This window comes from Triturus cristatus, chromosome 6 (assembly GCF_964204655.1).
Source record: "Triturus cristatus chromosome 6, aTriCri1.1, whole genome shotgun sequence".
NCBI lineage: Eukaryota > Metazoa > Chordata > Amphibia > Caudata > Salamandridae > Triturus > Triturus cristatus.
In genome coordinates, this window is record NC_140589.1 from 862,216,906 (window position 1) to 862,239,924 (window position 23,019).

A 23,019-nucleotide genomic window follows, 5' to 3' on the forward strand; every position below is an offset into this window, starting at 1 on the left:
AGTTTGCTACCCCCCGATCGCTCGCCAGTATCTTATGAGGGTCGTAAGATAGAACTGTTGGGGTATTTCGAGGATGAACTTCAATTTGATGGTAGGGTGATCAAGGGCAAGATTTATGTTGCTGTCAAGGGACTAAATATCTTAGGATGGTTTCACCAGGGGTTATTTGGAATGATCCTTAAGCCAGGTTTTAGAGTGCAAGTTTTAACAGTTTCTGATGGTGGTTTTGATGGCAATGTCAAATGGGAGCAACTTTTTCCTACTGTTTTTTCAAAGGAGTTAGGAACTATCCGGGGGTTCAAGCACCGAATCATTGTCAAAGAAGGATCTCTACCTGTTAAACACAAATTAAGGGGTGTCCCGTTCAGTGTTAGGGAAGACCTTGAAGTAGAGATAAAGCGTTTGTGCCAGGAGGACATCATAGAACCAACAGAGTCTTCTCTATGGCTTTCTCCTCTTGTCGTAGCACGCAAGAGGTGTGGTAAGTTGCGTGTCTGTGTGGACCTTAGGTCCCTGAATAAGGAGATCTGGGTGGATTCCCATCCACTGCCAAAAATTGATGATCTGTTTGCATGCGTCAGGGGTTGAAGATATTTTTCTAAGTTAGACTTGGCAAATGCTTACCACCAGATCGAATTGGAGGAGGAGTCTCGTCATTTTACATCATTTATTTCACCTCTGGGTACTTTTCGCTATAAACGGATGCCATTTGGTTTGGCTTCTGCCGCGTCGGTTTTCCAACGTGTGATGCAGAGTATGTTGGGTGAAATCAAAGGGGTGCTGGTATTTCAAGATGATGTGCTGGTTCATTCCCGAGACATTAGTTCGCACAATGTCTTGTTGAGAAAGGTTTTTGAAACGTTCAGAGAATATGGCGTAGTAGTAAAGCCTGAAAAGTGTAAATTTTTATGTGATGAGGTTGAGTATTTGGGACATCACATTTCTGGCGAAGGTATTCGACCAAGGCAGGGTTTGTTGGATGCCATTACCAATGCGCCTATTCCCAAGGATAAAACGGGGGTTAAGTCTCTGTTGGGTTTATTGGAATATTATTCTAAATTTATTCCAAACTATGCCTCTGTGGTTAGGCCATTCAGCTATTTATTGAGGAAGGGTGTTATGTTCGGTTGGTCAAACGAGTGCACTGCAGCTTTGGAGACTGTGAAAGTTCTACTTAAGAACAGTGAGGCACTTAAGCCTTATGATCCTTCCCTTTCTACTTGCATCACGGTGGATGCAAGTCAGGTGGGTTTGGGATGTGTGGTTACGCAAGATACTCGAGGTGGTGAAAATACTATTGCGTTTGCATCCAGAGTCTTAAGGGATGCGGAAACGCAATATTCAGTAATTGAGAAAGAGTTGTTGTCTTGTCTTTGGGCTGTGAGTAAGTTTCGTACATATGTCTGGGGAAGACGTTTCACTTTGAGGACCGACCATAAACCTTTGGTGAATATTCTCAGTGCTGGTACTAGCAAGTGTTGTTCACCGAGGATTGTAAGAATGGTTTCTAGACTTATGCAGTATCAATTCGATGTGGTCCATGTTTCTGGTGGAAAGAATACAAGAGCGGATTTCTTGTCTAGATTTCCTGTAGGTTTAAACCAAGGGGTCTGTTCAGATGAATACCGAGAGGACGAAGACGATTCGGATGATTGTTTCATAGCTGCAGTTGATATTGCTGTTGGAGACGAAGGAAGTTGGTTAGAAGCTATTGCTCAAGACGAAGTTCTTCAGCAAGTGAACCATTATGTGATGAATGGTTGGCCTAGAGAAAGCACTTTGGTGCATTATTTACAACCTTACTGGAAAGTACAGTCTGAGATTTCCATTGAAGGGGGGGTGTTGGTTCGAGGAGAACGACTTATCCCTCCTCTTGGTGTAAGAAAAGACATAATTCTCAGAGCTCATGAGGGTCATCTAGGTTCGACTCTCACCAAACGTAGAGTTCGAGATGGTTTCTGGTGGCCATCAATGGATGCGGATGTTACAGAAGTTGTTGACAGGTGTGTCATATGCAGTAAAGCGGACAAAGGGTTGAAAGTAAAGACTCCTCCACTTCTGCCTGTTGATTGTCCACCAGCTCCCTGGAGCAAGTTGGGGTTGGACATCATGGGGCCGATAGAAGGTTTGCAGAATGGTGGACGTTTTGTGCTGGTTTTAATTGATTATGTTTCTAAATGGCCAGAGGTTAAGGTTGTTAAAGATATTTCTTCCTCTACGGTGATTATGTTTTTGAGAGAGGTGTTTATTCGAGAGGGGTTTCCTGAGACATTGGTGACAGACAATGGCACTCAATTTGTTAGTGTAGAATTTGAATCATTTCTAAAGTCTTCCAACATTAAACATACGAAAAGTTCTCTGTATCACCCACAGTCTAATGGTCAAGTGGAGCGCATGAACAGAGTGGTGGGTGATTGTATCAGATGGGCTAAGAGTGAGAGAGTGAATATACAGGGTTCCTTAGATAGCATGCTTTGGTTCTATAGGACTACTCCTCATTCTACCACTAGAATTTCTCCTTTTGAGCTATTGAGAGGACGTAAAGCTAATACATGTTTCCGACCAGGTTGGATGAATAAGTGGATCAAGTCGTTGCATGATGTGAACAGTCTAATGGAGATCGTGAAAAGGAATGTTGGTTGTGCTCAAGTTAAGCAAAAGCGGTGGTTTGATAAGAAAAATTCCGCAAAGCTTGTTGAAGTGCATGTGGGGGATCTTGTTAGGATTAAATCCTCCATACACGTCAAGAAAGGGGAGAGTAAGTTTGGACTACCCATCCGTGTTATAGAATTAGGTAGGAATGCTGTAAAGGTTGAAGGGGGAAGTTGGTGGAATGTAGGTAAGATTGTTAAAGCTAGGGAAACGAGTGGGACAGGACAGGAGGTTAGCTATGGTGAGCCTTACTCTTCTGAGGCTAGTCGTAGAACTTGTGATGTTCGTTCTATGGTGAGGAGGAGCAGTAGGACGCGCAGAATTCCCATGCGTTTTCGTGAGTGATTCAATGTCATAGTGTTGATGTGAAAGTTGGGGTTGTTTTATTATTGTGTGTAATGTTTATTTTCGTTTTTTTTTAAAAATGAGAAAGGGGGATATGTTATGCCTTGTGGGTAGGTTTAGAGTGTTAGCCTGCGTGGCAGGGTTTAGGAATGTTCATGGGGGTTGCTGGGTGATGGAGTCAGAGGATTCCAGGCTTTTCAAATGTATGCAGAGACGTTTTATTGTTGAAGGTGGATGTCTTATGTTGCCTCTGCTGTGATGACCAGTAATAAACCTGCTAAAAGGACCCGACTCCTGAGGTGATTACTACAGAGTTCACCGGAACAACAGATAACAAATGCCAGGGCAGGAAAACTGTACTCGGTTGGTGCTCCTCAGCCATAAACGGAAGGGAGCTATCAGCTGCAGAACGAGTATGAAGGCAGCAAAGCTGAGTGATGCTGGATTGAACCTATCGGAAGCTGCAGGTGGGACTACAGTCACAGTCATTTTATTAAATCCAACAGATCTTGCAGTCAGCGCATGAACTGAAGGCTCGACCTAAAAAGGCCCCATTGCAAAGAGAAAATGGCTCTTCCCAATGTGGAACTGCACTGTGTGCATACAATTGCATATTGAGCAAATGTTAACAAAATAAAAGGAAATCACGTGACTTTCCGGGAGCTGGGATTAGCACAGCTTTTCAAGCATACTTCTGGAATTGTTTCTGAGTAGACAAGTTGTATATCTGCAACGTGGGTAGGTGTAAGTGTACTGATGCTATTTGTGTGAATCCGTCTGCCTTCTGTGTTTAAGCCAGACAGTTGATTAGCAGGTTCTCCTGGTAAAGAAATTATCAGTCAAGTAGTTAATAATATTCAAACTGGGAATGCTTTCAAATCGTTTGTTCTGTTGTGAAATGCTACCCGCACCTACATCGCCCCTTCTACCGGTAGTATGGCGGTGTAGCACTTTCTTAATTTGGAAGCCCATTCTATACAGTTCTGGGATTTCCATCCATCAGTTATGCGTGGTTATTGTGCTGTTTTAGCTATGTATGGCTAGTAGGAGATTTGAGCGTGATTAGTTCAGTAGGCTCATTCGTGGTGCCAGAGCACGGGTTGCTGAACTACAGGACAAGTAAAGTTTGTGTTTATACCTCGGACTAAAAGCCAGCATACTCTTCTACAACTAAGGATGTGTTTCTTAACACCTCCATGACATAGCTCTTCCATCCAAACCCTATTTGATCAGAGTAGTCAAAACATTTCACTTTTTCCACCTATCATATAAAACTGTACCCTTGGCAACTGTCCTAGTTATTGGTTAGATATTTTGGTTTCAAAGGAAAGTTGTTCTTATAGCTCAAATGTCCACATTCAAAACGTCTGCATTCCTCTTCTGGCCATGCGTTTCTATTATCTTACTATTGCTGCAGTACGACTACACTGCTTCTTATACATTCGAGCTATATGAGAAAAAACATATAGAGAAATTATTACATTTCTTTTGGGATGATATTACAAGAATTCATTGCTTGACCTTTTCATTGAGCTAATAAGGAACCCCCCTCCCAAAAAAAAATGGTTACTTTTATTCTCAGCACAGAATGACGTCACAGAAGCTGCTCTCCACCCCCACTGAGTGGGGTATCAGAGGTGCAATGGGGGCATAATGCAAGCTAGAAAATAGGCACTCATCCCTTGCTTTGATAGTAAAACAACAGGTACTAATTACTAGGTTGTATTAGACCACTCGTGCCTCCGGGCCAAGGTGCCACTACACCTACTGCACTATTAACAATATCTTAGACAATAAGCGTGTCAACTGTTATTTCCTTCTTCAGGTCTCCAGATTTTTTCACCTAGTCTTTTTTCTCTATCTCTCTCATCACACTCAATTCTCTTTGAACCAAAGGGTAAACATTTACATTTTATTGCAAGCAACCAACGGGATCCATTGTCAGTAAACTACTGTACTTCATCATCACTGAAAAGAAATCCTATGCTGTTTCCTCTTTTTCCAGCATCTGGTCCCCAGATGTATAGGCAGTCTGTGACTTTCCTACACCAACAACCAACAAAGATTGCTTAGATCATTGGGGTCCAAGTTTGCCTTTTCAAGAACGGAAGAATACATTATGTCTTGGGTGCATCTGAAACAAGCATTGGTAATGCCAATAGTTTGGTTTTAAATGAATTTGTTATGGTTATGAGAATTATTACAAGTAAATAGCATGGGAATGGATATGTATTTGTATGGAATTGAAGAACTGTAGACCCTAAACATCACTGTTGGTTAATGATTGCCCTCCTCCCATCTGTGCTGCTACCAGATGAAAACACCATAAATTATCTAGTTATCTACGAAACTTAGATAGCTTTACAGTGTCACATGTATGCCACTGACATTTTAAGCTCAGGCAGCTGGATACATAAACAAAAAGATCGCAGCTGTGTGGAGGGCAACCACTTTTTTGAGAAAGCACTCAACTTCTGGCAAATTAAAACACATACTCCTGGCTCCTAACATATGGGCGGAGCCAAATCCACTCTCTAGTGATGCTTACATAATTGTATGGCAACAGCTGCTCTGTCAAATCAGACTATAAAAATACCTTTTGCAAGTCATACACTTACCGTCTTAAGGAGGGGGAAGAACCTTTTTCTGGGAATGGATTCTAGGACACATAATGCTAAACTATCCTAATAATAGTGAATATGATATAGGTGATGTCAGAGAGATTTGAATCGAGGATGTCTTCAAGGTTACTTCAGTATTCAGTGTGGCACATGGGTGATATGGCAGTGGCTTCTTTGACATTTTCAATTTGATGCTTAATTGTGACTATAAAGAAACGGTCAATGACATGCCATTTTCTAATAGGTTATCCTGTGAATTCGCGTTGCCCCATTTCTTTTCTTGCTTGCAAATAATTTTTTTCTCTGGGAATTTACTATTTTTCCTACCACTGTGCAAACGTTCATGCTTAGGATTAAATGTAGGTTCTTCATCTTCATTGACCTTTATTGTAGAGTTCAGTGTGTTAGCACAGAAATCCATATAATGAGGTTTCAAAGGAGAAGATGCCAGATAGATCATTTTAGTGTGTGAAGGTTTCAGCGGGAAAGTGCTTGAAGCAGCAGAGCAGTGAGTTAATGTGTTTAAGCCAGCCACAGATCGTGGCTGTGGCCTGACTTAGTGGAGAATGGGATTCCAAAGTGAATGTTACTGTTCAATTGCATTAGGGGTAGCAGTGATGTGATGGTTTGGTGGTAAAGACAAAACCGGCAGTGATCTCTTTAGCATAACTTGGTTTGGTGAAATGTTGGTGGATGTTTAATATATGCACACAATAAACTATCTGCTTAGCTTAGATGTCCGGAAAGCTAAATATAGCTGAGGAATATATTCTTGAAATGTTGGACTGAGGAAGCTGTGATGAGTTAAATCATCTTCTCTATAAACTGTTTCATTGGTCTTGGTAGACAATATATCCTATGGCAAAAGTTGGGCGAGGGGGAACTGGCACATTAAGAGTTTCACTGAGATAAGAGTTGAATGTTCTTTGAGTGTACAAGGTTAGAGGTTATGAGCACTACCTGACATCCTCTGATTTTGTGTGTGGGCATCTAGAATTTGTGCTAAAGAAAAAGTGAGCAATATTTCTGTCTGTGAGAGTGTTTCACTTGTTCATTGTGGAGCTATTGTCTGCATGCACACTCCAAGGTATGTGTTGATGAGCATGAGATGCAGATATCAAATGCACTTTTTGTTCTATTTGAGGTGTTTCGAAGGGATAAGAATAATGTGTATGAGGTTTATTGGTTGGTTATTTAAATACTTTTACAGAAGTATGAAGGCAACTGAATACGTAAGGGTTTGGTGATTGTGCAGTATATCTGTGTGACCAGACAATAGTGACACTTGAACTGGCATGTGAGATACTGGAGTTCTGCTCTCAGCCCTAACAGGACCAAACAAGTGTCCCCCTGCAAATGCATACTTCATCTTCATCCATTCTTTCCTCTGGCTGTGGATGCCTTGGTGAAAATGCATTAGGGGACCATAAGAAAATGGGAAGAAAGGAAAAGCAGGAATTAGGATACTGATAGGCAGCTTCATCTGATTCTTCAGGGGACATGGGGATGTCACGAGACATCGTGCCTCACATTTTTGCTGCCTGTTGTGTGTATTACCTGTCAGATTCTAATTTATTTGCGCTCATCTGCTGGGCAGGAAAAGCAGTGAGGTTTCCGACTGACTGGTTTCTGTGCCAGTACGTGCAAGGAAGAATGTAATGTGACCGTTTCTCTTTCAACTGACCTGCCAATAGACTGGCTAGAGGGCAAGATTTCAGAAGGAACTGAACTCCTTTAAGTGGCAGAAATAGCAGGTAGACTTCTGGTTAGAAGGAGAAACAGGTAGGCTCCTTGTTGACTGGGTCTTGTTGGAGGCTAATGAGGTCATGTGACTTCATCCCTGTCCTCAGTGCCAGGGGATACTCATGGATTATTACCCGTTTGGAGGGCATTAATGGCTGTGAGGTTCATGATTGCCTCTACAAATGTGGGGGCTACAGATTGACTGGTTCCTGTTGGAGGTTTGTCTTGCTGCTGTGTGGGAGGACAGCCCACTTTCAATAGTTTTCAGTTTCTTTGCAGGGCAGGAAATGGGAGCTACTAGATTGGTTCCTGTGAAGATCCCGATTGGCTAATTTGGCTGTGTATTTTGGGATTTCTCTCTTGTTTTGCCTGGTTGCTGGGTGGCTGAAGGGTAAGATTGCCATAGATTTGGGTTTCCTGAGAACATGAGAGTAAATCAACATAAAATATTTTTCACTTCTCACGAACTTGAAATTCACTTTTAAGTTTTTATTCTACCCTCATCCATATTTTCTTTACAAGAGCTTATTTAGGGGACTATTAGGATGGTGGATGGATGGCAGCCGCCGGGCGGGTGGTGGCAACCGCTGGGCCAGCGGCGGCCATCCATCCACGATCGAAACCCGAAAACCGCCGGTCACATTAGCATGGCGGTGATGACCGTGGTGGTGAGAAATTCCGCCTGCCACTATTTCGCCGACAGGAGTCCGCATGCTTGCCTGGTCGCTGGACCACTAAAATGGGGCCGGTGCAGGGCCAGGCTCCGATGGCATGAATATGATGCCGGCGGTAGCCAGCCTTTCCACTGAGGTGGAACCGCCATGGAAAGGTATGCGGAGAATGTCTCCGGGGGCCCTTTGCGAGACCCCAATAATTTGGGGGGGTGTGGGTGCACTGGGGGGTACCCATGATACCCCCTATATGTCCCTTTACCAGGTGGCAGGCACTGTGCAGTGCCTGCCACGCACTGCAGGGATATGCAGAATATGCTTCTTTTGACATCGCGGCGGTGCTGCTGGCAGCAGCAACCACCGCAATGTTAAAGGCCACGATCGTATCGCCGTGGTCGGATTTCGACTGCAGAGCATACTAATTTGACCGGCGGTTATGCCGCGGTCCTGGCGGGCGGTCATTTCCCGCCACCATGGCGGTTGGGGTGATTTTCCAACCGCCATCCTAATAGACCCCTTAGTGAGGTCCAAGCATTTTGGAAGTAGAATAAAAATCACAAGACTTAAAAGATGCAGATCACAATAAGAACAAAGGGGTCTGGTCATTGCTAACTTAGGGTATAATATACCCCACTATTTTCATCACTCATTTTGTCTCTGTAAAGCGTACCTATGTGTTAGACCTGGCATCATTGGCATGAGTCTCTCCTCCATTTTTTTCTGTTTGCCTCCTCTGTTCACAATGTTTTTGCTGGATTATTGCTTTGGGCACTGTGCCACTGCTGATCAGTGCCACAGTGCAAGTGCTCCCTATGTTAAATTGTTACATTGATTGGTGTTACCATGATTGGCTTGGTTGACTTACTGTTCAGACCCTAGTCTAGTGCACTGCGTGTGCCAAGGGCGTGTAAGTTAACTGCTGCTGGTGGGCTTGCAGCACTGGTTGTGCCACCCACAGAAGCAGCGTGCAAAATGTGTCTCAGGCCTGCCACCGCGGCGCCTGCGTGCAGTCCCTGACTGCCATGTCGACTTGGTAAGGAAACCTACTTACCAGTCTCTAAACCTTCACTTTGCCACATTTCAGACACCTCTATGGTAGGCCCTAGGGCAGGGTGCATTGCTGGTAAAAGGTAGGTCATGCCCTGATGTGTGTGGCATGACCTAATAGTGAATTACAGCCATTTTCGTTTTTCACTATTGAAGGGCTACCTGCCTCCAATAGGCCAGACTGGGCAGACTGATTATTAACTCCATTATAATCTATCTGACTCAGGGAGCATGGTAGCAAGTCGAGTTTAGTATCCCTGAACTCAGAATTTAATAACACACCCTTTAGGATGGATGGTTTTTAAATTCTATGTTTGAAAATAGCACTTTTAGAAAGTGGCTATTTTCTTGTCCAACTATCTACCGGTCTCTGCTGGTTTGGTGTGTGTGTCAGGGGCTGGGTGGCTCCAGAGGTCTGAGTGAGTCAGTGTGGGGTGAATGGGGCGTTTACACCTAGAGTGAGGGAAGAGTAGCCTGCCCTGCCTGACACAATACTGGCTCCGCCTCCTGCTGGGCGGCTGATAGCCCTGCTCCTGCCAGTGACAATACTGGCTCCGCCTCCTGCTGGGCGGCTGAGGACTCTGCCCTGCTCAGTGAATGGGCCAGGTGCCTCTGCCTGGCAACACCCACAACAAACCTGAGATGGTGGGAATCTCCCTGTTTGGACAAAGGGAACAAAGGAGAAATGGGGTATAAGAGAAGGACCCCTGAACCAAGAACTCAGATCACTTCTGACAAGGAAACCTGTACCAAGGACAAGAAGCCTGCTGATCTAAGGACTTGCCTCCCCTTTCTGCCAGAGTGCTGTTTTGCTGTGGAGGAACCTGAAAGCTGCTTCTTTATTTTTGCCAAGGAACAAGGAGAGAGGAACTTGGTGTGTACTCTCTGAACACTTGCTAGGAAATCTCCAAGGACTGGAAGAGTGCCAGTCTCCTGCTGAAGTCACAGGGCCAAAGGACTTCACCGTCTACTGAATTGCTGAATTGCTGGAAAGTGTTGTTTCCAGTACCCAAGGGAAAATCTGCAGTCTCGACGCCAGCAGCAACGCCAGTGAGCAGTGGGTATCGGCCCCGGCTCCAAGTGACCCCGTCTCGACGCCGGTATCGACGCCAGTGAGGAGTGAGTATCGGCTCTGCCTCCAAGCGACCCCGTCCCGACGCCGCTGCTGATCGCATCGACTCGACGCCCTTCTCGACGCCGTGAGCGCTGCTCCGGCCCGACATCCCTCGACACCGCTGCGGATTGACCCGATTCCGAGGCACGATCGACGCCGACCTCGACGCCGACATCTTGACGCCGTGGATCCTCGTTTTCTTCGTTTCTCAAGGTACTGTACTTGTGGGGTCTGTTGCAACTCCAGGCTCGACGTAGCGCTCCTCGCGGTCGACGCCGAACCTTGGGAATCCTGTAGACTCGACGTCGTGTGACTCCTGTGGGGGTTACATTGTTGCCAAAGAACTGTGCTCAGAAGAATACTTTGCTAAAGAACTATTTGCCAAGAAGAAACCTTACTTGAACTATTATTTTTCCGTCCAAAGAGTACTTATTAAGACTGTGGTATATTTTTGTCGTTATTTGGTCTTGTGCTAAGCCTTATATAAAAATACTATTTTTATAATAACTTCTGTGTCGTGTCCATCTGTAGTGTATTCACTTTATTACTGTATGTGGTCATAAATGCTTAACACACTGCCTCTGAGATAAGCCTGTCTGCTCTGCCAAGCTACCAAGGGGGTAGCAGGGGTTATCTGAGTGTGTAATCCCCTTGCCCTGACTAGAGTTGGTTGGTCCCTATTTGTCAGAAGTGTATACCTCTGCCAACTAGAGACCGCCGGTTCTAACATTGGTGGCAGCGGTGGGATTGAACTTTGCATTTATGACTCATGTGCAGTGATTAGTGTACGCTACATAGTGAAAGCAGACCATAACGCAGCCACAGTCTGTTTGGTAGGATTGCCTATTTTTGTTCTCCGCTTTCCTGGAGCTTATTTTCTTAAACCCTGCCAGTTTTGACCATGGAGAATGCCGGAGCTGCTACACCTGTGGAGAATGTTGTGGGGGAATTCGATAAGGAGAAGATAGATTCCTACACGCTAAAAGATCTAAAAGGATTTTGCAAGCAGTTTAAAGTTCCTACCACAGGTGTCTCAAAGAAAGAGGGCTTCCTCAAAGCGCTGAAGGCCTGGTTAGAGGCCAGAAATCCCTCTGATCCGGTGGTGGTACCGGAAGAGGAAGAAGTGGAGGAAGAGCCCGCAGATGGGCCAGTGTCATCTCCAGGCAGTAGTGCGTCCTCTAGGAGCCTTTCCCCCGAAGAATTAGAAGACAGGGAGAAGGAGAGGGGGTACAAGTTAGAAATGGCAAAACTTAAATTAGGAGGGCAGTTGGAATTAGAGAATGCAAGAAGCAAGAGAGAAGCTGAAATGGAGAGCAAAAGATTAGATTTTGAGAGAGAGAAATTAGCGTTTGAACGTGAGAAGATGGTGAGGGAGATGGAGCTTAAAACTAAGAGTTTAGAGTTGAATCCCTCTGGTGGCAGCACTCCATCTGTGCCTGCAGAAAGTAGGTTTTATTTTCCTAAAGATGTGATCAAGGATTACAGTAAGAATGAAGATATTAGCCAATGGTTTAAAGCGTATGAGTTAGCATTGTTGGCCCACCGGGTCCCTGAGAAGGATTGGGGAACGGGGTTGTGGAGCCGCTTTACAAACGAGGGGAGAGATACCTTGTTGAGCCTTCCTGCTGAGGATAGGATGTCTTATACTCATATGAAAGATGCTTTAATGCTGAGATATGGCTTAACTCCAGAAAAGTACAGACAAACCTTTAGAGAATGTAAGAAGTTGCCTGGTACTACGTGGGTTGAATATGTGTCTTTTTTCTGCAGAACCATGGATGGTTGGATAAAGGGTAGCAAGGTTGATAGTTATGATGCTCTTTATGATTTGTTTGCTTGGGAGCACTTGTCTAATAACTGTTTTCCAGAGCTACGCCAGCACCTTGTTGATAGCAAGCTATCTAACCCTAGAAAACTTGCTGAGGAGGCGGACCGCTGGGTCAGTACCAGGGTCCACAAGGGTCCAGTGGGAGACTCAGCCAAAGGTGGGCAGGGTCCCCAGCAGAAGAGTGGGGGGGACAGGGGTAAACAGAGGGAGTTTCAGAAAGGGCCCCAAAGTAGTCCCCAAGGGAACCAAGGGAAGGGTTCCCAGCCTCCCCCTGTAAAGAAGCCAGAGGCCCCGACAGGTAAACCTGTTCACAGGGGCCCCATGACCTGCTATGCCTGTAAGCAGGTGGGACACCGTTATTATGATCCCCAGTGTCCCATGAAGGATTCGAATGCACCGCCGCGTGCACCCCCTCGTCAGGTAGCAAGTGTAGCCCTGGGAGGGGAGGAGATGGGTGCCCCCGGTGGGTGGGGTCCCGCAGAAATGTCCCTGGTCTCTTTAGGAGACGTGGAAATGGTCCCTCCAACCCCTCTGCCTAGTAACACTAAGAAATATAGGCAGTGGGTGACCATTAATGGCCATAGGGTGGAAGCTCTCAGAGACACCGGAGCGAGTGTGACAGCTGTCAAGTGTCACTTGGTGTCCAGAGAGCAGGTGGTCCCTCATGCATTCTACCCCGTTGTAGCTGCTGACAACTCACAGAGTCAGTGTGAGGTAGCTCAAGTTCCCTTTGAGTGGGGGGGGGGGTCTCAGGTACTCTTCAGGTTGCTGTAAGGCCCGCCATGCCTGTTGATTGTCTCTTGGGCAATGATTTGGAGGACTCCCCTTGGGCTAAGGTGGAGAGAAAAGCGCATCTGGAAATGTTGGGTCTGCCTGAGTGGGTGTGTGCGACCACCCGGTCCATGTCAGTTAGTAAGGGTGTTGATGGGGGCCCGGAGCCTGAAAGTATGGCCCAGGTCCCAACCGTGAAGAGAAGAGGCAGGGGGCGCGGGAAACCGTCCCCCATCGTTCCCGCGGTCCAGGAGGGAGCAGACCCTGAGGGGGATGCCCTGGAACCGACAGGAGAACAAGTGGCCGAACTGGGAGACCTGCCCGAGCTGACCCATTGGCAGCAGGATGGTGGTCCCTCCAGGGAGGAATTTTGTGCTGAACAGAAAGTGTGCCCTTCTCTTGTGGGTATGCGGCAGCAGGCCTCAGCCCAAACGACAGGTGATCAGTCAGGATCACATTGGGTCTACTGGGAGAACGACCTCCTGTATAGCGAGCCTAAGGCTGCTGAACCTGGGTCAGCCCGTGTGCTGGTGGTACCCCAGCGCTTCAGAGCCTTCCTACTGGGGTTGGCTCATGACGTTCCGTTAGCTGGACATCTGGGGCAGGACAAGACCTATGACAGGCTTGTCACCCATTTTTATTGGCCCCAGATGAGAAGGGATTCAGATATCCATTGTAGGACCTGTCAGACTTGCCAGGCAAGTGGGAAAAGTGGGCGGAAGCAGAAGGCTCCCCTCCAACCTTTTCCCGTCGTCAGTACCCCCTTTGAGCGAGTGGGAATTGACATTGTGGGGCCACTGGACCCCAAGACAGCCATGGGCAACAGGTTTATCCTGGTCTTGGTGGACCATGCCACCCGGTACCCGGAAGCCATCCCTCTCCGAACAGTGACGGCCCCCGTGGTGGGACGGGCACTGATGGGTGTTTTCTCCCGCATGGGGTTCCCCAGAGAGGTGGTGTCAGACCGGGGCACCAACTTCATTTCGAATTATATGAAGTCTCTGTGGAAGGAGTGTGGGGTAACCTACAAGTTTACCACTCCTTACCACCCTCAAGGTAATGGGCTGGTTGAGAGATTCAACCGGACCCTAAAAGGCATGATCATGGGTCTTGAAGAACCAATGAGGCGTAAATGGGACGTCCTCTTGCCATGCCTGCTGTTTGCTTACCGTGAGGTGCCACAGAAGTCTCTAGGGTTCAGCCCCTTTGAGCTTTTGTATGGTCACCCGGTAATAGGAGCTTTGAGTCTGGTCAAAGAAGGCTGGGAGCAATCTCCCAGGAAACCTCCCCAGGATGTATATAGTTACATGCTGGCCTTTAGGAACCAGACTCGGCGCTTCAGAGATCTTGCTCAGGCAAATCTGGAGGCCAGCCAGGAAGAGATGAAGCGGTGGTACGATCAGAATGCCACTCTGGTTGAGCTTCAACCTGGTCAGAAAGTTTGGGTCATGGCCCCTGTGGAACCTTGTGCGCTCAAGGACAGGTGGACCGGACCATTTGAGGTTGTGGAGAAAAAGAGCGATGTCACCTACTTGGTGGACTTGAAGTCTCCCAGGAACCCCTTAAGGGTCCTGCATGTCAACCGGTTAAAGCCCCACTTAGAAAGGTCCGAAGTGGGCATGCTCCTTGCCACAGATGCTGGGATGGAGGAGGAGAGTGAGCCTCTTCCTGACCTCCTGTGTGCAAAAGAAAAGGATGGGTCAGTGGATGGTGTTGTCCTCTCTGACACGCTGACCCCTGAGCAGCAGCAAGATTGTCGCCATCCTTTGGTACAATTCCCTGATCTGTTCTCCTTAATCCCTGGTGTCACTCAGTGGTGTGTCCACGATGTGGACACTGGGGACAGCACTCCTGTGAGGCACAAGGCCTACAGGGTGACTGACAAGGTCAGAGCATACATCAAGGAGGAGGTCTCCAAGATGTTTGCCTTAGGGGTGGTTGAGTCCTCTAGCAGTCCTTGGGCCAGCCCAGTGGTCTTGGTCCCAAAGGCTGCAGCGCCTGGTGCTTCACCAGAACTTCGGTTCTGTGTGGATTACCGAGGACTCAATTCGGTCACCAAGACTGACGCGCACCCCATCCCCAGAGCTGATGAGCTCATCGATCGGTTGGGGGCTGCCCGGTACCTTAGTACGTTTGATCTAACGTCTGGGTACTGGCAGATCGCCTTGACTGATGGGGCAAAAGAGAGGTCTGCATTCTCCACACCAGATGGGCACTACCAGTTCCGTGTGATGCCCTTTGGGATGAAGAATGCCCCTGCCACATTCCAGAGGTTGGTTAACCAGGTATTGGCCGGGCTGGAAGATTTCAGCGCCGCCTACCTGGACGATATAGCAGTGTTCAGCGCCAGCTGGGAGGAACACTTGCGCCACCTCCAGGAAGTGTTGTTGGCCCTGCGCAGAGCAGGCCTCACAATCAAGGCTAGTAAGTGCCAGATTGGGCAGGGTTCAGTGGTGTACTTGGGGCACCAAGTAGGGAGTGGCAAGGTGGCCCCCCTGCAACCCAAGATAGATACCATCCTGGCTTGGGAACCGCCCAAAACCCAGACTCAGGTGAGAGCCTTCTTGGGTCTCACGGGTTACTACAGGAGGTTTGTCAAGGGGTATGGCAACATTGTGCACCCCTTGACCTCGCTGACTTCCAGGAAGCAGCCGAGACTTGTGATCTGGACTGACGCCTGTCAGAACGCCTTTGACACCCTGAAAACTGCAATGTGTACAGCACCGGTCCTCCAGGCACCCGACTTTTCAAAAGAATTCATTGTCCAGACAGACGCTTCAGAGCATGGTGTGGGGGCTGTTCTAGCACAGATGAATGAGGAGGGCCGAGACTTACCTGTAGCCTTCATCAGCCGGAGGTTACTTCCCAGGGAACAAAGGTGGAGTGCGATAGAGCGTGAGGCATTTGCTGTGGTCTGGGCGCTGAAGAAGCTAAGACCCTACCTGTTTGGGACTCACTTCCGGGTTCAGACAGACCACAGGCCCCTCAGATGGTTAATGCAGATGAGGGGTGAGAACCCAAAGCTGTTGAGGTGGTCCATTTCCCTACAGGGGATGGACTTTACGGTGGAACCCCGCCCTGGTACAGATCACGCCAATGCTGATGGTCTGTCCAGATTTTTCCGCCTTAGTGATGAGGACTCCCTGGGTGAAGGGTAGTTCTCCCCACATTTCAGCTGGAGGGGACACGTGTTAGACCTGGCATCATTGGCATGAGTCTCTCCTCCATTTTTTTCTGTTTGCCTCCTCTGTTCACAATGTTTTTGCTGGATTATTGCTTTGGGCACTGTGCCACTGCTGATCAGTGCCACAGTGCAAGTGCTCCCTATGTTAAATTGTTACATTGATTGGTGTTACCATGATTGGCTTGGTTGACTTACTGTTCAGACCCTAGTCTAGTGCACTGCGTGTGCCAAGGGCGTGTAAGTTAACTGCTGCTGGTGGGCTTGCAGCACTGGTTGTGCCACCCACAGAAGCAGCGTGCAAAATGTGTCTCAGGCCTGCCACCGCGGCGCCTGCGTGCAGTCCCTGACTGCCATGTCGACTTGGTAAGGAAACCTACTTACCAGTCTCTAAACCTTCACTTTGCCACATTTCAGACACCTCTATGGTAGGCCCTAGGGCAGGGTGCATTGCTGGTAAAAGGTAGGTCATGCCCTGATGTGTGTGGCATGACCTAATAGTGAATTACAGCCATTTTCGTTTTTCACTATTGAAGGGCTACCTGCCTCCAATAGGCCAGACTGGGCAGACTGATTATTAACTCCATTATAATCTATCTGACTCAGGGAGCATGGTAGCAAGTCGAGTTTAGTATCCCTGAACTCAGAATTTAATAACACACCCTTTAGGATGGATGGTTTTTAAATTCTATGTTTGAAAATAGCACTTTTAGAAAGTGGCTATTTTCTTGTCCAACTATCTACCGGTCTCTGCTGGTTTGGTGTGTGTGTCAGGGGCTGGGTGGCTCCAGAGGTCTGAGTGAGTCAGTGTGGGGTGAATGGGGCGTTTACACCTAGAGTGAGGGAAGAGTAGCCTGCCCTGCCTGACACAATACTGGCTCCGCCTCCTGCTGGGCGGCTGATAGCCCTGCTCCTGCCAGTGACAATACTGGCTCCGCCTCCTGCTGGGCGGCTGAGGACTCTGCCCTGCTCAGTGAATGGGCCAGGTGCCTCTGCCTGGCAACACCCACAACAAACCTGAGATGGTGGGAATCTCCCTGTTTGGACAAAGGGAACAAAGGAGAAATGGGGTATAAGAGAAGGACCCCTGAACCAAGAACTCAGATCACTTCTGACAAGGAAACCTGTACCAAGGACAAGAAGCCTGCTGATCTAAGGACTTGCCTCCCCTTTCTGCCAGAGTGCTGTTTTGCTGTGGAGGAACCTGAAAGCTGCTTCTTTATTTTTGCCAAGGAACAAGGAGAGAGGAACTTGGTGTGTACTCTCTGAACACTTGCTAGGAAATCTCCAAGGACTGGAAGAGTGCCAGTCTCCTGCTGAAGTCACAGGGCCAAAGGACTTCACCGTCTACTGAATTGCTGAATTGCTGGAAAGTGTTGTTTCCAGTACCCAAGGGAAAATCTGCAGTCTCGACGCCAGCAGCAACGCCAGTGAGCAGTGGGTATCGGCCCCGGCTCCAAGTGACCCCATCTCGACGCCGGTATCGACGCCAGTGAGGAGTGAGTATCGGCTCTGCCTCCAAGCGACCCCGTCCCGACGCCGCTGCTGATCGCATCGACTCGACGCCCTTCTCGACGCCGTGAGCGCTGCTCCGGCCCGACATCCCTCGACACCGCTGCGGATTGACCCGATTCCGAGGCACGATCGACGCCGACCTCGACGCCGACATCTTGACGCCGTGGATCCTCGTTTTCTTCGTTTCTCAAGGTACTGTACTTGTGGGGTCTGTTGCAACTCCAGGCTCGACGTAGCGCTCCTCGCGGTCGACGCCGAACCTTGGGAATCCTGTAGACTCGACGTCGTGTGACTCCTGTGGGGGTTACATTGTTGCCAAAGAACTGTGCTCAGAAGAATACTTTGCTAAAGAACTATTTGCCAAGAAGAAACCTTACTTGAACTATTATTTTTCCGTCCAAAGAGTACTTATTAAGACTGTGGTATATTTTTGTCGTTATTTGGTCTTGTGCTAAGCCTTATATAAAAATACTATTTTTATAATAACTTCTGTGTCGTGTCCATCTGTAGTGTATTCACTTTATTACTGTATGTGGTCATAAATGCTTAACACACTGCCTCTGAGATAAGCCTGTCTGCTCTGCCAAGCTACCAAGGGGGTAGCAGGGGTTATCTGAGTGTGTAATCCCCTTGCCCTGACTAGAGTTGGTTGGTCCCTATTTGTCAGAAGTGTATACCTCTGCCAACTAGAGACCGCCGGTTCTAACACTATGATTAATAGAAAGCACAGCTCAATGCTGTAAGGCTTGCAGATCTCCTGATAGGTTAACTGTTGAGCATTTCTTTTACTCAGTAGTCAATTCAATAGTGGCACAAATGTGAACCCTGTAATTATATTTAATCTGCACTGCAACGATGATAAACACATACTTGATAGTGAATAAAGGCTTATCTGAATAATTCCCCACACACCACCTGCTACCATACCTGGCCGGGAGTGATGTGACAGTTCATGGGCACAGTTCCCATTGATACTCTTTCTTTCATTATTTTGCCAGTCAAGGGAAAATGCAGGGATTGGGAGGCAATTTGTAAGTAAATTCTGCAAGATGTGCTGTGACCAGATGCATAATCATTTCTATGGAGGCAGTTTTTCACACTTATTTACCACATATTCCTGACACATTCCTGCATCCACTTAAATGCAGAATGCAAAGTGCCACAAACGTTTCTCAGCTCTTCTTTTTCTAAAATACGCATATTTGTGAATCCAACCTGACCATACCTAGTATGGGACATTTTAAATATTAAGGAAAGTTGGATGAAGCACAGGAAAACAGTAATACAAAAATGTTGCCATTACCTTTCAAGGTGGCTTTCTTGAGAACCTTCATAGCATACAGCTGCCCAGAATCAGATCCTTTAATCTTTCGCACCAAAAATACCTACAAGAAGAGAGAGGGACATATTAGGAAACCTAGTGTTAAAACTAGTAGCATTAGAGATATTCATAGGCCTTCAAATCTACAGTAACCTCACGGCTGACGTGCTAATTTGCTTTTGTATATTTCTGTGAAATTGCAACAAAAAACACATGATTACTTGAAATGTAAAACCAGTATTTAGTGCTATATTTAGATAGGAATGCATCCTCCTGTGTATTATGGATGCAAGGACACACTTTGGGTTAAAAAACTACTAGTGCAGAAAATATAAATGCTGTGTTTTCTCATCGTTCATCTTGTTCCCCTTCTCCTGCACTAAAATTGTGCCTCCTGCACAATGCTTTATTTTGTAATTGTGTAATTTTGGAAATTTCGTGTAACATGCATTACGCAAATTGTGTGAAATCAAATTACGTGAGATTACACCAGTGCGACGAAAATTTCGCCCAGGCCTACTGACCACCTCAATAACTCACGAAGAGCCTGATTTAGGGGCATATTTACAAGCTGGCGATAAAAAATTATCGCCGCTTTTGCGGCCGTTTTCGGCCGAAAAGTAGCGATAATTTTATCGCCTAATTAGCAAGGCCACGCTAACGCGTGAAACCTTGCTTTAGCATGGCGATTCCTAATGCCCAGCTTTGCATCTCTAATGAGATGCAAAGTGGGCGTTCCTGACCTAACATGACAGGAGAAATGTCGCTAAGCGACATTTCTCCTATCATCAAGCCCCACGCTATGAAGCATAGCGGCAGGAAAAGTAGCGATAACCCCTGTTATCGCTACTTTCCTTACGCCTGCTTCAGGACTGACTTAGCAATCATATCCTATGGAAGGTGGATATCATGGCTAAGTTTGTGAGTCTCTATCAGCAAGCTAACGCCACACTACGTGAGATTATCACTGGGTTTCCAGCGATAATCTCACGTTAGGCAGTTAGCGTGAGGATTTTTATCGCTGAGGAGATAAGCGTTGCTAATTGCACGCTATCTCAGCGATAAAAATCCACGTTACCCGGCGATAATTATCCTCACGCTAAGAGCGCTGAGCGATAATTATCGCCGGGTGTTGCTGATATGCCCCCAAGAGAGCTGCTGTAATGGGAAATGCAGATGCAGTAAATTTAAAATCCCTGAGATTACAGCTAGCAGAATTTCCATATGCGCTATTAAAACTCATTAAAGCAGGGAGGAAAGTGGGAGTTTTTTTCTTTTCTTTAATGTTCTAGGGCTAGTGCTTTCTGGGGTTGATCTTTGATGTATGCGAGTCCACCTGTTGGCGGCGTATTACGGCGAATACAAAATGATCTCTAATTTTGTAAGTTCTATGCTTCTTGAAATCCAATAAAAACATTTAAATATAAATAATCTACGAGGGATGTCTGCTGCATGATTACTGGTTGCTTCCCTCATCGGATGATTAATTAATGTTTTAGCTGCATTATGCTGGACGGGCCACGAGGAAAATACTGCTCATTGGTCTGACTCTTGCCACACACTTGACGATTCACCAATGAGGGACCAGGCCAAGCTAATGTATTTTGCAATTCTTCAATGTATTGCACTAGGCTAGTGCGCTAACAATGAACGGTTGCAAAATGAGATGTGACATGTGACATGTGACGTGACCTACGCTACGCAGAGGCAGGGACCACCCAGGCAGTTTCACTTTCTGGCAGTAATGTGTGGCACACAATCAGGCAGGCAGCCGGGCTGACAACATCCCATTTGAAATTTTTTATGTGCACGCCGTCACGAGCAATAGTAGCTCTTCACAGGGGAGACTGGGACCCTACTCTCAACTTAGTGAGCAGCACACAGCCAGTTATTACATTATCAATATTGCGTGTAGAGTAGACTAGAGAGTGTAGACCCGGCCCTGAGAAATAAGTGCCGGTGCTTAGCACCTGATAGCACGGGCACAAATTAAGCACTGGTTTTGGTGTAGTTAAAGAACTTACACTCTTACATGCCTTTGTAAATCGGTCCTAAAACATAAAAACTGGGAAGATGTAGGTCATTTCATATACAGTTAGTACAATTAGAAACAACTGTGCGCTCTTAGCACTTTTACTAATGGAGAATTAGGCTTTGTAAGGTGCAGTCACAGAGGCACCTAAGAGTACATGAGGGTTTTATGCATGGTCTCGGAAAACCTATGAGAGTAGTCTGCTGTTTTTAAAATGGCTAAATGTACCTGTTAAGATAGGTATCTACTTGCCATTGCATCAAGACGTGCAGCCGTAAGCCACCATAGTTCATATCCTGTTGTTAGCTGTGACACTCCCTCGCCCCCTCAGACCTATGACTCACATAGATCACTGACAGAATATTGAATACAGAAATATCATGTTACCAAAATATCGGGACATAAATATCGTTGTCAAAAATATTGACATCCTATCTATATAATGGTAAGTACAAAAATATTGAGAAAATAATATCCTTGTTAAAAATATCATTGTTAAAACATCGTTTTTTTAAAATGTATAAAAAATAATGTAAAATGAATTAAATAATACATATAATAAAAAAACATATTTAGAATTATTAGAAAATGTTAAAAATGTAAAGTAATAAATATATAAAAATAAATGAAACATACATATATAACATATAATATATACATTCACTTAATACTATTAATAAATAATTATGTTAATAAAATATACATGTTAGAAACATTATACATACATATATGTATATATATGTATGTATATATATATATATATATATATATATATATATATATATATATATATATATATATATATATATATATATATATATATATATATATTACCTACTGGCGGTCGCCAGTAGGTAGTTATAGTTAGGACCACGTTTCCATAGGAAATCCGCAACATTCTATTTGGAATAACTTTGGCGCCGGTCGACGAATCCTCGTGAAATTCTCAAAATAGGTGGGGCGCTACGCTCCGCTCCTACCCTGAAAGTCTCGGGGGGATTCGTCAAGCGGGGGCTGAGATAAAAGGGGGGTCCCAAAACGCGTTTTTCCCATGCATTTTTCCATAGGACCTTTAGACACAGCTACAGCCCGAACGGCTGAACAGAGTTACTTGAAATTTGGCAGAGAGGTAGTCCTCAGGTCAAGGAAGTGCCTTTTGTAGGTCTGGTGTAAATCTGTTCAGTAGGTCCTGAGAAAATAGCATTTAAATCAATATATTTATTTTATTTTTATTTATATAGTTTTATATAGCGCAAACGTGACCCTTGGGTATCAGAGCGCTTCACAATAACAAAAGGTAAATTGAGCACGAATACAATATGAGTAGCAGGACGATTTACACGGCTATGAGGTAGCTTAGGTATGTAACTATACATTATTTAACAAGCAAAAGAAAGAAAAATACAATGACAGGATTAGGTTACCGTGTGTTGTCAGTAATCACATATATATTGTTATTTCCCTGAATGATTAACTTCAATTTTCCCAATCACGTATTGGAAACTGCTTATTGTACAAGTGAACTGGGATATCCAAATACGCATGATTCGAAGCGTCTTTTTCTGAGCGTTCTACGTCTGTGCGCTTCAATAGGAATAGAATCGTATGCGTATATGAGCTTATCTTTACATATTCCGAATGACTGTTGTGAAAGCATCTATATCATAGTGCTCTGATGAGCCGTCTTATTTACGAAAGGAACTTACTCATCAGGAAGATCTTCGCTTCCCTCTTAAATGTTGCTGTGTTAGGAATCTTCCTAATGTTTGGAGGGAGTGAATTCCAAATTCTGGGGGCTGCTCCGGAGAAAGCTCTGTCATATGTTTTCTTCTTCCGGAAGATCGGTGGTCTCAGCAGCATCTCCTTAGCACTCCTGGCAGGTCTGTTTCCCCCCGATAGTTCAATTTTCTTGGCCAAATATTTCGGTGTTCCAATATATATATCTGTGGCAGCTTACGGTGCGCTTACGGTAAGCTTACGGTGCGCTTACCGTACGCGCACGCTGCCGTGCGGGAGCGCGATTCTGATTGGCTGTTAGATCTTAGTAAACATTCGAATCGGTCGAAACCAGGAAGTGGCGGCCGCCATTTTCTCTCTCGCAGTCTGAGGGGGTGGAAAACAAAGGTGGATAACGTGAAAAGGGGGCAGGCTGGACAGTTCCTGACCCCCTAGCCTTTG

The 23,019-nt window shown here is 46.0% G+C and overlaps 1 protein-coding gene across 1 annotated transcript in view; it reads right to left on the reverse strand.

Annotated features, from left to right (window-relative positions):
• The window catches only part of LOC146817972 (ribosomal protein S6 kinase alpha-2), a 1,223,136-nt gene that overhangs the window by 757,781 nt on the left and 442,336 nt on the right, over positions 1-23,019 (reverse strand). Inside the window, exon 3 of the mRNA XM_085611448.1 lies at positions 18,792-18,873. Coding sequence (XP_085467574.1) covers positions 18,792-18,873 — 82 coding nt within the window. The remainder of the gene's footprint in view (positions 1-18,791; positions 18,874-23,019) is intronic.